The following is a 15,433-nucleotide window of genomic DNA, read 5'->3' as shown; positions in this document are numbered from 1 at the left end:
GAATTGCCACGGTGGCAACAACGACCAAATCTTTTTGGACAATTCAAGCAGATCAACGCTCCAAATTCAAAGGATCTAGAGGAACGTGTTTTGGCGCGATAATTGAGCATTTTGGGAACTTGCACAAGTCAACTTAGACAGCTATCTATTGAATCCAATTGGACAGACCGTGATGAGTTACAATATGGGATGGATTCTCTATGCTGTGATGATAAGAACAGAGTGCAAGTTGACTTAATGAACGATACTAATGCAAGCATAGAAAGGTGTACAAGTCATATTGCATGATTACAATGAAATTAGTTGCTTGTGTGATCTGTGATGTGGTATTGACCGACTTTTTGGAGGTTAATACAGAGCATACAAATGAAATGAAAATTGATACATATAATGTTGTTGCAATGAGAAGAAAGATTGAGGAGTTGTAGAGAAGCCGAATTGAGTTAGAGCTGATATTGTTATATCAATTTGAGCAGTAGAGAAGGAGAGTTGTAGAGTTGAAAGGGTGTGAACCAAATTTCTGAAGAGAGAGAGAGCAGAACTACAGAGGTTCATTTTAATTCATTTTTCTTATTTCATCAAGATTGTAGTCTTGAATGTTGTAAAGGGATTGGTGACCCAAATTCTGAGTAAGTTATTGTAGGAGTTGGTGCTCCTTTGGATTGGTGTCCATAAACTGTAGGGGTTGGTGCTTCTTTGGATTGGTGTCCATAAACTGTAGGGCTTGGTGCTCCTTTGGATTGGTGTCCATAAAGTCTGGGGGATTGGTGTCTCTTGAAGGTTGGTGCCTTCGAATTAATTTTAAGCAGTTGATACATTTGTGAGGCTGGATTTGGACAGTAGCTCCAAGCAACATTTTCTCACCATGGTTTTTCCCATCTTGGGTTTTCCACGTATATCCTGGTGTTGTGTGTTGTGTATTGATCTGCACATTCTTCTGCATTATCTGCTTAATTACTTGTGAATGCTAAAAAGTGGTTTTAGAAGAATTTAAGCATACACTAATTCAACCCCCCCTTCTTAGTGTATTTGTGTGTTAAACACATTCCCCTACCATGGTGCAAGAAGGCCAATCATAGAGAGAGGGAAAAGGTTGGCAAGATGAGGGGATAACAGAAAAGTGGACACCTCATTGGGTAGACCACCTCATATGGATGGCAGGGGCCACATGAGGCCAAGAGGGATGCTATATTCGCTCTTGGGCCTAGGGTAGAGGGTCCAAGACACCCCATCAAAGTCACACCCTCCCTTGTTCTCCAATGGTTGAGTCCTCCAAAGATATATAATATTGTATAATTGAACTAATAATTCTGCTATGAATTTACTGATTATTGTTGTAAATCTGATTTAATTTACTGACTAATACTCTGATTATTGCTTTAATCTGATTTTTTGGAATCACTATTGTAAGGGGCTTCTAATCTGTTTTTAGGGTTTAAATCAGGGGAAAGGTATACTCTAAACCAACCTAATTTCTTAGAAATTGAGAATTAGGGCAAATTTAGGGCATTCCCAATTAGGGGACATTACAACGGGTAGAACATTGACTCTTTTGGATCTGTAAGGTGCAGAGACCACAACGCATGCAAAGTAAGCACCTTAAGCCTCACCGACTCACTCCAAAAGCACCGAATAGGCATCTTCTTGCAAGGCAATCTTGAATTGACGTTGAGTTTCCATAGCAGGCCCAATAGCTTTCGCAAGACTTGGATTCTCTGTTTTGCTAAATGATCTTGGTCTCAGATATGTGATAGCTCCCATTTTGATTTGGACCAGTGTAGGGGAGCCTCTAGTAATGCTACAGTTCAAAAGAAGGATGAAGTGTCATTCTTGTTGAATCTTGCAGTTTATTCTAATATCTGGTATCTAAAAAGATTACATGTGGCTATCTCCACTTACAAGCTATCTGTATTTGGCATCAACATTTTCTTCTTTTAGTAAGATAGGCTGCATTCTCCTTTGGCTAAAAGTTTAATTTGAGTCCTTTCCATGCGCCAATAAAAGCAATGGATTCATGTATGTGAAGAGCAATTTGAAACGAAATGGGTTATGCATTAATGTCTTCTTCCATGCATGCTATCAAGTTTTTGGTACATGAAGGGGGGATCTTGATGCCGTGAGGGATGCATTGAACATAGAGGTGCACTTTGTGGAGAAGCACTCCCACTATTTCAGAATCTTTAAAATTGTTTTGTCACCAAAAACATATGGAATATAACTATCAGATCCAATGTTCAATTCTCATGTGAAAATATTTTTAGCATTTTGTGTTTATATTGACAGGTTGTTATTATATATCTAGTTGTTATTGTGGCATCAAAAGTATGTCTATTAAAATCTATAAGTGTTAGAAAAATTGCCTCTACTGTAAATGGAGATAGTATTGCTTGTACACAATGTTCATCTTGGGGGAGGATGTTCCATAATTGAGCCTCAAAGACAAATTTGCTAATTAGCAAATTGTTGTGACCATTTCACACATCGTCCCATTAAAATGGGGACCCCCTCTTTTCGCTTTTGTTTCGCCTGTTCTTCTCTCTGCTTTTAGGGTTTTGAGTGAGTGAGTGGTCTGGCTGGGCTAGGGCTAAACCTTAGGGGTTTCTTTTGGATATTATTCAAGCTGAGTCCAGACAAAATTTTGGAAGTTATTAAGCATCCTCCCGAAGATTGGGATTGAGTCGATAAGGTAAGTCTGTCAGGGAAGTCAAATAGGTCTCAGGTTAGGTCTAGTCAGGGTTTTTTGGGGTAAAATTCAAAATTTTGTCTAAGTGTTAGCATTTTGAAAATGAAATTGTGTATTCTTGCCTAGGTAAATTTTGATCATTTTTCAGAGGCAAGATGATGCCTGAAACAGCAAAAGCGCTCCTGTCCCTCACTCGAGGCCCAGGGAGAATTTCATTCTAAGTGCAATTTCTTATTTTGCGAGGGCTTGCTAACTGATTCCTGGCCTTGAAGATGACCTAACTCTGCCTTGTGAAATGTTTGGAGACTTAAATTTTGAATGGATTAGCCAGAAAGGACAAAAGCACTCTTGTCCCTCTCCAAGGGACCAGGGCGAAAATATTATTTTATGCATATTTGTCACTGACTTTTTTATTTTGTTTTGTGCAAGATCTCCCGGAGTGATGATCGAATGTGACTGGATACTTTTGAAGATTTTGAAGGCACAAAAATGGTGAATTTTGAAGGTTAAAGGAAAAAGGCGCTCCTGTCCCTCTCCAAGGGACCAGGGCGAAATTTTGAATTCCCTCATCTTGCAGTGAAAATAGGCCAAGTGTTGGATATGAATGGAAAACAAGTGATTTTCTCCACCCGCCTGAAGAGGTTTTAGCTTGGAAAAGTGAAGGATTTTGTTTGAATCATCAAAAGTGCTCTTGTCCCTCACTCAAGGACCAGGGCGAAAAGACTTATTGAGTCATTCCTGGCCTTGTTTGGTCAAATTGAAACATCAAAGGCATGGTGGACGGCGAAATGAACGTGATAGAGCATCCAGACTTGATTGAAAACAATGAAATGATGGAGTTTTTGCCTAGAAGGTCAAAAGTGCTCGTCTCCCTCACTGAAGGATCAGAGCGATTTTCTTTATGTGCACAATTTTAGACCTTTTTGGGACATTAACTCTTATTCGTAGCATGAAGTAAGATGAAATCTTCCCTAGCAAAGGAATTTCGAGGTGAAAGGTGAGGCAATTTGATCATGGTGACAAAAAAAGCGCTCTTGTCCCTCACTGAAGGATTGGAGCTTGATTTTCAAATTTGCACTGTTCTTGTAGGATCAAGACAATTTTATGATTTGAAGAGACCAAAGAAAACATGATTTATCCATTGAATATAATTTAAGTGGTCCACAAAGGAGGAAATCAACCCAAGTGACAATAGGCGCTCCTGTCCCTCACTGAAGGACCATGGCGTTTTTTCAAGTTTCTCCTCCTTGTTTGAGATTTTATGGCAAAACTGGACTTGGATGAGATGGATGAATGATGTTTTATGCCTTAGACGCAATTGAGGGTTTAAAAGACAAGGAAATATTCCATGAAATAAAAAGGCGCTCCTGTCCCTCTCCAAGGGTCCAGAGCGATTTTCTAAAAGGTGCAAATTTCTTGCAAAGCCAAGGCAAGTTTGTGATTGAAATGAATGGAAGAAGACATGATTAGCCCATTGAAGATAATTTGGAAAGCTAGGAAAGGACGGATAAGCTTGAAAATTGCAAAAGTGCTCCTGTTCCTCTCCAAGGGACCAGGGCGAAAAAGATGTTATCTAGCCTTTCTCGCTAAGTTTGGACAAATTGGGGCCAAGGCACAAGTTTGAAATAACGTTTAAAATGCTTCAAGGTGGAATTGAGATGCAAGAGTTGCAGATTTTGATGACAATTGGCAAAAGCGCTCCTGTCCCTCTCCAAGGGACTAGGGCGAATCTCCAAATATGCCCATTTACCTTGCATTTTGAAGATGCTATTTTGTTTCCAAGGCTCAAGAAGGAGTGAAGTGTGATATTCTACGCCTGGAGGGTAATTTGAAGATTAATGTGATCAAGAATTCGCACAAGGACTCAAAAGTGCTCCTGTCCCTCACTGAAGGACCAGGGCGATTTTTATAAAATCAACAATTTCCCTCCGAGATTATGCTAAGGCAAGGTTGTGCGAGATGGGAAGGATCTAAAGCATAGTGAACAAAGATTTGACTTCAAAATTTGAGAATCCTAGCCTAAAAATGAAAAAGCGCTCCTGTCCTTCACTGAAGGACCAGGGCGAAAATCTTGGGAGAGCTTATTTTGCCTTGCTAAAACGAGTTAAGCATGCATGGAACAAGTGAAAGAGATCATTGCTCACTCCACAACGAGAATCGACAAATGAAGGACGAAGAAATAAGAGCAAAAGTGAAAAAGCACTCCTATCCCTCACCCAGGGTCTAGGGTGAAAATGTCATAAGGCACGTCCCTTCTAAAAGATCAAGTGAATTAAACTCAAGACTCCAATCAAAAATGTCATTTGAAAATGCCTAGATGAAGTTTTGAACGTGAAAATGAGGAATGCAAGGCCTAGATTGAGAAAAGCTCTCCTGTCCCTCTCCAAAGGACTAGAGCGAAGTCATTGACATTCATTATTTTTTTGCCATATCCCAACATTGATATCCTCCAAATCGCATGAAATGCCAAAATCATCAACTTAAAAAAAAAAAAAAAATTAAATTAAATTGGCATTTAATAAAGGCGCATGGCATTTAATAAATTAATTTTGAGCCTTAGAAAATCGAATTCCTATTAGAAAGGCATTTAAAATTAATTTTAATTAAATTAAAATTGAAAATGGAGCGCTTGAGGTATTATTTTTATCTATTTTATCAAGTCGGCCTCTTCCCTTTTTAATTTTTTTTTTTTTTTTTTGGCCTATTTTGCCAAGTCGGCCTATGGGGAGGTGAAGTGATGAGCGCCCTATATAATAGGGGTGTTTTGAGCAACTTTAATCAATCATTCATTCATTACTTCAAGTGCGATTTGAAGAACAAGGAAGGAGGTGCGAAATTTGGTCTAGTTGGGGCGAATTTACCTCAAGTGTTGAAGACTAAAGATGGTGGAGTTGATGCTTGTGAAGACTAAAGGAGGCACATTTTGCTAAAAGGAGGACTTCGATCTAATTTTTGCCTAGCCAAAGTCCACCTTATTTTTGCATCATTTTTTAGAATTAATTCTCAAGTGGAGGTATGGTGAGATCATCCTAGTCCCAATGTTGAAATTTTGAATTTTGAACTTTAAGTTTTTGAAAATTGCGTAGTTAATTAGGAAATGAAAACTCAAGATTTATCATGAAGTTTCCTAATTAATATCTTTTGTCTTCCTTTTGAATCTTCATTGCTACTCACTTCAAAATATGTTACTCATTATAAAATGTTGTGTAGGTGTCAAGATGGCGACCCCAAAGGCAGGAGCATCCACTAGTCGTCCAGCCCTCTTGAAGGAAGATCAGAGGAATGAAGAATCGGAGACCAAGATTGTGTCCAAGTGGAGCAACATTGGAGATACCAACTTGGGAAACTTCAGTATGAAGAAGTTTCGAGAGGTCCCTAACATTGGAAAGCCATCACCTATCGCAAAGAGAATAATTGAAAGCATCATCAAGGTGGCCGGTTTCCCCCCAGTAGTCCAGTGCCATGAGCTGATGATTGAGTGTGCTCGCCATTATGACCCACAATCAAGATCGATCATATCCAAGGAAGGGAACACTTTGGCTTACCTTTCAGAGGAGGCTATAAGTGAAGCTCTCCATCTTCCAGAGCATAAAGATATGATTTACAAAAGCCTAGAAGGAGCCAGGTCGATGTATGAGGATCATCCAGACACTTGCTTGAGCATCATCAATAAGAATTGGTTACTCAAAAGTCGTCCTCGCCTGAGCAAGATTCCCAACACACCACATAGGATCGACTTCCAGGAGGAGTACAGAGATTTGATAACTTTGCTCAATCAAGTTACAAGGGCTCCCCAAGCCTTCTATTTTGAGAAGTGGATGTTCTACTTCATCCAAGTGATAGTTCAAGGAAAAGGAACGATTCATTGAGCTAGGATTATTAGCCATTGCTTGGACGTACAGTTGAGAAGACTAAAGCCTACCAAGTCATTCCACATGAGCTCATACGTCATATATGCCTTGATCAAGAGTTTCGAATATGCAGGACTACCTCACAGAGGAGTGATCGGAAGAGGACCCGGAGAAGTGAGAGTCTGTGACTCTTATGTTCATTTGCATCATCCACCAGGAAGTGACTACAAGTTAGTCAATGATACCTTCACGATGAACATCACTAGGATATTGCAAGGCGGGATTCACAATCGACTATCTCCGGATGCACAAGAGCTTGTAAAGAGGTATGGTGCTTGGTTCATCCAGTTTCCAAAGTCTACATATATCAGAGTTCATGGGTGTCCTTCACCTCCCTACATGTTACCAAGGTATCCGACAGACAGGATAGTGCTACTTGAGGTGACTAGGCAGTTGGTAGACTATGCGAAGGCATTCAGACACAGGCATAGAAATGGAATTCCCGTGCCCATCATATTGGGGAATTCAATTGAGGTATGTCCTAATGCTCTAGCCTTGGATGATGCAGAGAGGGAGTTGGCTTCATATTCATTCACGTTCTTTGCCTTGAGAGAGAATTTTGATCCTTATGGGTATATAGAAGAGACATATGGTAGGAAGTACAAGCACAAATTTCAGGTAGAAGACTTTTGGATGAATCTCTCAAGTGATTTAGAAGTGAAAAGAAAGATACATTCCAGATTACCTTTAGATTTCATCAGGAAATGCAAAGTCTACAGAGTGGCCGATCAAGCTCAGGACAGTGGCAGACATCTCCAGTCATCCTATGACAGAGAGGACAAAGCAGTGAAGATAGATTGGAACGAGCCTGAGATTTCAGACTTGAGAGCTTTGATGGCCCCAGTTTTGTCATGTACTCGCAGATGGGTGGATGTACAACATCAAAAGTTAAGAGAACAGAACGTACCATTGACTTAGAGAGCCTTGTAGGAAATTCTCAAGAAGTAACAAAGAAGAAGAAGGCCACCAAGATGTCCAAAATGATCAGAGATGAGACAGGGTCCAGGAAGTTGCAGATAGCTACACCAATAGTGGACAAGTATGAAGGTGAAATTCTCGCAGAAGAGTATGATGTAGAAACATTTGAGCTTGGTCCACTCACTGTTGAGCAGGCACTGGATGAGGCAACCGATTCATTTGAAGTACTTAAAGACAAGCTTAAGGAAGAAATGGAAAAGAATAGAAAGCTTGAGAGAGAGGTCGGTGCTTGGAGAGGCTACTTTAGCCATCTCAATCAGCCCTTGGGACGTCAGGATCCAGCAGTGTCTCCTGTGCAAGCACTTCCCCTTGAATCAGTTGGCGAGGCAGAGAGGGTCAAGAGCTTGGTTCAGCTTATGAGCTCTTGGATTGACAAATCTCACACAATTGCCGTTGAATTTGCAACAAGAATGATGCAGACAATCCACCGAGCTATCCAGGTCCTTGAGATCGTCCACAACCTAATGATAACAGTAGCCGCTTTCGCTCACACTAGAGATGTTATCATTCCTGTTCTGCAAGTAATCAGGCAAACACCAAGGAAGATCCTAGCACAAGAAAAGATAATGGATGGAGGCGCTCATAATTTACTCCAGTGGTCAACTCTACTTCAGATGAAGGAGGTTCTTTTCGAGGACATCAGCACCAAATGCAATCAAGTTGAGGGCGTCATCCATCCAATTCAGGGCAAGGTGTTTGAAGTGTTATGTACCATTCTTGGCAGGAGGATCGAAGTTGAGACAGATGTGGACCTTCAAGAGTTGGAAGAAAGAGTCAAGGTCATCTTTTGCAAAGATGCGAATGTCATCACAGATGAGCAACGGGATCTAATGTTCACTACTATGCTCCTGATTGAGAAGATCAAAGAACTCGAACCTGGATGGGATACGGCTCTTCTCAAGGCCTTTGATTAGGTTATCCACTTGGAGGAACGAATGAGGAATCTTCCCGAGATTCCTATTGCTGAGATTGAAGGAATTGTGTCCAGATTCATTGCATATGCTAAGAAGGAACATTGGAAAGGGAATAAGGTTCTAGAAGAGAGGTTGTTGTAGATGATGTGGCACCTTAATTATCATTGGTCTATGTTTCCTAGATTTTTGTGCCAATTAAATATTTGGCTATGCATTTAATAATGTTCAACTAAAAAGGGAACTTTTTGTAACAAACCCTAATTAGGGTTTAGGTGTCAAAATCTCAGCCATTGATCTTCTTTTGATCTGGGCCGTTCATTGTAATTGAGGATGCTATATATACCCTCACTCATTTTCATTTTGATATAGTCAGATAATTAGCAATTAGATATTAGAGAGAAGAAAGTTATTTTGTAGCAAGATTGAGCATTGAAGAAAGAATTTCAAGCAATTGTTGTCTATTTTGGCTTTGAGATCAATAAAATATTGAAGTTATGGTGTTTTATTGCAATTCTTGTGGCTATCTTCATGGTTGTTTACTTTCTTGAATCATTCTCAGTCGAAGTAGTATTTTAGTTTGAAGGACTAAGTGTTGGGCCTGATCTTTGGTGAGATTCACATTCCAAACCACTAGCTTCTTACTGATTGTAAGAACGCCTTGTGTGGTCAACTGGAGATATCCTTATTGCTTGAACCTTCAATCATTATTGAACTATTGATATGTACCTTCATGGTAGTGTCTATAATTTTTGATGATTTGAAAAATCACTAATCACCTTAGAAGATCGCATCAATTCCAGTAGAGTTGTAATTGCTTGGCAATACTGAAATTGGTAGAATCTTACCAAGTCTAGCCTACATTGAGTCATTCTTGGGATTAGATTAGAACTCGTCTCTTGCAAACCCCATCTTTTGATCTTTTTTGAGAAATTGTTAGTTTTAGGAAAATTCTGTTCTTGCAATTTGGAAACGTAAGGCCCCTTGAAGAAACAGCATTCACAATGACCACTGGTGCTTATCCACACGTAGAGACCCTGCAACGAAGAACATTGGAGTCATCCTGATTGATCCTTTTTTGCGATATCTTCAGCAATCAGAGGCTTTATTCAAGAGAGGATAAGGTACCCTTGGGTATTTTATTCTGTGTTTGATAGTGTACAAAATACACGTCAACACAAATCAATTGGAGGATGGAGGCACAAGAGGTTGGACTTCATTTACACAGAAAAATCCCTCATTGCAACTTTGCTATTAATCATAGATCCACACTCACCACACCAATGCAACATGAGTCACTGTCATTTTTGCAGTAGCAATGACCTATCAATGCAACAATTCTATGTTTGATACCATGATGATTTTCCAGAATGTTAGGCTGTAGCTGAAAATATTGTACACACATAACATTCTATTCGCTCTTAATATTCAGTAATATGGTTTACATATATACAGGATTATAATATCCTATATTATAAGGAATCTCTGGTAACAATTTTTTAAAGATATTAATTGTTTTAACAACTCAAACAAACACTCCACAACCAATTTCTCATATCTACACACACATGTGAAACCATAACATACTAATAATGGTAACTAAACACTCATGTGAGAACTAATTCCTAGCACTTAGATAAATGATACATGATTGCCCCCCATAAACATTCTCTAATTCTACACTTAGATAAATGTTACGTGATTTTCCCCTAGAAACATTAGCTCTTTAGTGATAAAAATGTGAAAATGACATGCATCATGAAGGTTTTTGTGGTTTTAAAGGCCTTAATTTGGGCTTGGTGGCAGGGGCCCCACCCCTCGACCCTGCCCTGTATTGCGACAGGGAATGCACTAGATGTGCTGCCCCTCAACCTCATTGGGGGCGTTGCCCCTAAACCCCCTATGAGGGATGTTTCCCCCAAATCCCCATGAGGGGTGCTGCCCCTCAACCTCACTAGGGGTGTCGCCTATGAACCCCCATAAGGGGCACTACCCCTTTAACCCCATTGGGGTTTATGAATGTATTAACCTCTAATTTTGATTTATATATGATGGAAATTAATAATATGTTCTACAAATTTAGTAAACTGTAATATATGTTTTTTTAAATTTTTTATGTATTTTAAAATGTTTGATAAAATTGCAAAGTTTTTTCTCGAGTTATCGTCAAGTCCCAAGTTTTTTAATTTTTTGGGCTTGCCGAGTCCAAGTTTTACAACTATGATTCAATTGATGAAAGAATAGGTTGAGTATGAGTTCCTTCATATTAGATGATCATGGTAACTCGCCTTGCCTTCAAAGTTCAACACAACTATCTCTATAGAATTATGATGTTCATGAACCAAAGGAACCCACTGCATTTGAGAGCATGCTTGCACAACTTAGGCTTTGAGTGACGTTGAATATATTTCTGGAGCCAAGTGTCTGCTCTCATGGAGCATCAACATTTGAGTACCTGCTACTTCTACCTCATTCACACTCTTCACTGCCTTCCACGTCATGAAATCCATGTACGTATGTGTGGATTTCAAATTACCTTCTTGATGCAAAAACAATGCCTCGACATGAGTTGCAATGATTATTCCTTCAGCTTTCTTGCTGCGTGTTGAGGAACCCTTATCGAAGAGTTTTTACCTCTCCACTTTATTACTTGTATTAGGGACCATTTTCTCAAAATACACAACTCATGCAAGACCTTCCCAAGACAAGAATACTGTAGTTGTGGTTGCCAATTTAGGAAAGGAAATTCTTTTCATAGCTTCTTTAAGTAAAGTGATAGGATGCAAACGAGATATGCAAACTAGGAGAGAAATTCTTAAGAGATTGTTGAGAGCAAATGCAGAGAAAAGACAGGATACCCAAACTCATAAATTACCTTGTGTTCGTAGTCAATATGCTTTATCCTCTCATAATGTTTTCTCCTATGCAAACATTCAATGCTAATGTTTTCTTATCACATTTGTTTGTTAAAATGAATAATGTGATAGTGGTGGCATATTACTATAATGCCTCATTTCAATTCAATTAATGGCCATCCATAATTTATGATTCCCTTGGATAGAACCTCATAGCGAAGAAGCATGGGTGTGGTAGGGTACTAGGGACACTCTTAAGGAAAGAGAAAGAAAGTTTAATAATAGATGTTACGTACTTGGTAGGAAAATTAGGGACTTAGGGAAGAAAAAGGACATAGGGGTAGGGGATAGGATTTTGAATGGTAACTGTTGCTGATGGGATGGGATCTAACATATATCTCTTTACTTACATGTACTCATAAATAATTATATATATGAACTAATAAATTTAGAAGTATTTCCCTTAATGGAATGGTGCATTGGTTAAATCATGGCATTTTTGTTACCACCAAGGTTCAAACCCTCAGATCATTGAGCTCATGGGCGTTGGATGTTTGTTAGACCCTTGTTATGTTCTTGTGCTCATGAGTTTGAAACCCCAAAGTGGGTGTTGCCCCCTAGGTTTATACCCGTATTGGATCATTGTACTCATGAGTCTGGTGTACCCTCATTGGGTCATTCAGCTGGTGGGTTTGAATTTCTAGCTTTAAGACTAGGTGAGGAGGTCTCCCTTGTGACCTCCACTGGTGTGAGGCTGGTCCAAATAATCTTGCTTGAAAAACCAAAAAAGAATGCTAGATGTATTTAAGAATACTAATAGATAAAGAGACTAAAGAACATGTTTTTTATATACATTCACCTCCCGTCCCTCCCCCCATTTTGTTATTGATGATTGAAGAAGCAAGTAATGTATACAAGGTCAGAATGCATTGGAATATATCATCACATGGAGACAACCATGTTCTATTGGGTGCCCTAGAGAATGATTAGAGACCAATGCCTTTGTTAGCAGCCAGGTCTATTACTTGATTTCCACCTCTTTTCATCTGTATAGAGCTTTGCATCTGATTTACTCTTCCATTTGACTTATTCAATGATTGCCCATAATCTCCATCCCTTGATTTTTTTTTGATTGATTACAGTTATAATGATCTAGGAGTCTCTCGCCACAATGAAATTTGACGACCCATTTAGGACTGCTATTTGAAAACTCTTGAGAATGGTGATGACGCCTGGCTGGTTATTGGTATGCATACCAAAATCTTGGCTTAGCTTAGTTTTGGTTGGTTGGCTGGCAATTCAAGTCACTGAAACCTCTACCTGCTGGACGTGAGTTTCATCTTACAACTTCATGGAAACTCAATTTTATAAGCTCATCTGCTTACGAACACCATTTGTACTTTAATTTATTTCCTAGTTAACAACCCTATCAGCAGTGAATTGCTTTCTTTTTTTCAAGATTTATCTATGAAAATATTTATTTAATTTATAATATAAGTGTTTTTTCTTCCAGAGACTTCACAATTAAAATGAAAGCATTTTACAATAAATATTAGTAACTTCCATTCAAATACTTTTTTCTAGGGAGGAGGGACTGTGTGAACGTGTGACGCGATTGAAAGTAAGTGCAGGGATTGAGCCTGGTGCAGACCTGGGCCCTGTGATTAGTAAACAGGTAAATGGCTTCCTTTTTCAGCATATATACTTTTGTTCCCAATTTATATCGGGCCTTGTATGTTCAGCTCTTTACTTTGGGTTAAGTAAATCCAACCTTGAGACCATTCAGCTATAATATTGAGTCCCATTAGATTGACAAAATGGATAGGTTTACCTTGTGTTTGACCTACTGGTAAATTGCATTATACCTCTATGCTAAAATAAAAAGGCAATTACAGAGATCAAATTTGTAATTTGTGGGGTAACTTAGTAATATTCTAAAGATTTGCCCACTCGTGAAGAGATTTTTTGTGTATTATTTTGTTATCCTCTTTTCGTCTGATAATTCCATTTTGGTTTGCAGGCAAAAAGTCGTATATACAACTTGATAGAAAGTGGTGTTAAGGATGGAGCAAGACTTGTGCACGATGGTCGAGGTATTGAGGTAAATTGTAAAAGTGATAATACCACATTCTAAGATGTGAATACCTATTTATTTAGGTTTTAATGCTCTAAAATGTTTGGAAGATACCCTAAGCTATTATATGAAAGTGTATTTGTCAAAATTAATAATGGAGGTATGGAGTAGTTTTAAATTTACATTCTGGTCCAGTAATAGTAGCGGGTGCACAACTTTGACAAATTATATTGATAGTTCAAATAGCTTCCTGACCGAAATTATTATCTTTCATGCCCAATTTTGATGCATGTTTGAACTGTTCTCCTGGTTGGTAGCCAACTGGAGTGAGTTATGCTGAATCTTCTTAGACAACAATTTAAGAACTTGTACAGGTCCCTAACTACAAGCAAGGAAATTTTGTGGGTCCTACTATTCTAGCTGATGTTACTGCTGATATGGAGTGTTATAAGGTGAGATTCTTTTACACCTTTTCTATAGAAGAGGTAAATATTCTTTTCTTGTACATGGGAGGGATAAAGTTTTTTTATATAATAATGCATACCATTGTTTGTATGGTTTATGGCAGGAAGAAATTTTTGGGCCTGTCCTCCTTTGTATGGAGGTAAGTTTCACAATTTTAAGTTTGATTTTGTTTACTTAATTTTGTGACGAGGTTGCCACAATTTAATGCAACATCTTTCTTCGATAAATCCCATATCTATGTATGCTACAGGCTGGGAGCTTGGAAGAAGCCATTGATATTGTGAACAGAAATCCGTACTTCTATGCACCTACTCTTATTTGGAATCAAGGAGTAGATTGTCTTAAGAACTTTGAATATGTAGAAAAGTAGAAGGAAAACCAATTAAAGGAGTTCTAACTGATTCTAGTTGAATGATTGTTTCAGATATGGTAATGGTGCTTCTATATTCACCACGTCAGGTGTATCTGCAAGAAAATTTCAACATGAAATTGAAGCAGGCCAGGTAGGTGATGACTGCATTTCTCACAAATGTAAAATTCCTTAGCTTTGGCAACGAATGACTCTGATTGAATTTTCACTTTGGCAAAACACTTTGAAAGGTTGGCATTAATATACCAATACCAGTTCCATTGCCCTTCTTCTCATTTACGGGGGCCAAGGCATCTTTTGCAGGCGATCTGAACTTTTATGGTAAGATACATTTCTATACTTGATTTTACAAGGTGCTTTCAGAAAACATAGTATGTTTTTAAGCCAATGACTATATCTAGTTATGTGACTAAATATGATTTTTCATTATATCTTTAGTAAATCTTTTATGACTTATGCTAAGTTTCTGATGTGTGTTGCAGGAAAAGCCGGTGTTCAATTTTTTACTCAAATAAAAACAATTACAGCACAGTGGAAGGATCTGCCAGGCCAAGGTGTATCCATGGCATTTCCAACTTCACAGAAAGCATAGAATTCTCATCTCCTTTAGATTACTAATCTAAAAGAAGTTATGGGTTTATCATTGGCATGCCATTTTCAGTGTATAAAAAGGTAGTAGGTGTTCCAGACCATAGTAACAGCCCTCTAAAGAAAGTTTAGAGCCATATCGTTACATCTGTAAATGCCAATTAAAGGTACCTGGTGCCGAATCCTTTCAAATTCAACATTTGTTGAGATTTATTGAACTTTACTGCTAGATTATTTGGTTAATTTACAACTGTACTAGTAAAATCATGTTGCTGATTTCGACTCTGGAGTTTGAGAATTATGATTTTGAAAATGAGAGATGATCTAGCTCACCATTAAATAAAACAGGAGAAATTTCAAATAGTATTAATGCCCTCAATTGACTGAAAATTGGTTAATGGAACTGATAATCTCATTGAATATGCATGAACCAAGGGATCATTGAAAGTAATAACGAATAATGTAAGAATTATGAAACGAAAAACACCTGTAAATTAATCTAGCATTTGATGTCTGAAAAGTCTGGTTGTTATATCCAACCATTGTAAATCAGGGTCAACCATATTGTGTTACTATTTATGAATGCTACTCTTTCTTT

At 38.4% G+C, this 15,433-nt stretch overlaps 1 protein-coding gene across 1 annotated transcript in view; it reads left to right on the top strand.

The window, feature by feature from the left end:
- The window catches only part of LOC131037325 (methylmalonate-semialdehyde dehydrogenase [acylating], mitochondrial), a 160,020-nt gene extending 144,819 nt beyond the window's left edge, over window positions 1–15,201 (top strand). The window contains exons 13-20 of the mRNA XM_057969437.2: window positions 12,923–13,013; window positions 13,359–13,439; window positions 13,787–13,864; window positions 13,981–14,016; window positions 14,128–14,171; window positions 14,302–14,380; window positions 14,478–14,568; window positions 14,730–15,201. Of these exons, the coding sequence (XP_057825420.2) occupies window positions 12,923–13,013; window positions 13,359–13,439; window positions 13,787–13,864; window positions 13,981–14,016; window positions 14,128–14,171; window positions 14,302–14,380; window positions 14,478–14,568; window positions 14,730–14,839 (610 nt within the window). The 3' untranslated portion in view covers window positions 14,840–15,201. The remainder of the gene's footprint in view (window positions 1–12,922; window positions 13,014–13,358; window positions 13,440–13,786; window positions 13,865–13,980; window positions 14,017–14,127; window positions 14,172–14,301; window positions 14,381–14,477; window positions 14,569–14,729) is intronic.
- The last annotated feature ends 232 nt before the right edge of the window (window positions 15,202–15,433 follow it).

The sequence above is a fragment of the Cryptomeria japonica genome, chromosome 3 (genome assembly GCF_030272615.1).
Source record: "Cryptomeria japonica chromosome 3, Sugi_1.0, whole genome shotgun sequence".
Lineage (NCBI taxonomy): Eukaryota > Viridiplantae > Streptophyta > Pinopsida > Cupressales > Cupressaceae > Cryptomeria > Cryptomeria japonica.
The sequence above is the reverse complement of the archived record's forward strand: the minus strand, read 5'-3'. Positions and strand labels throughout refer to the sequence as shown.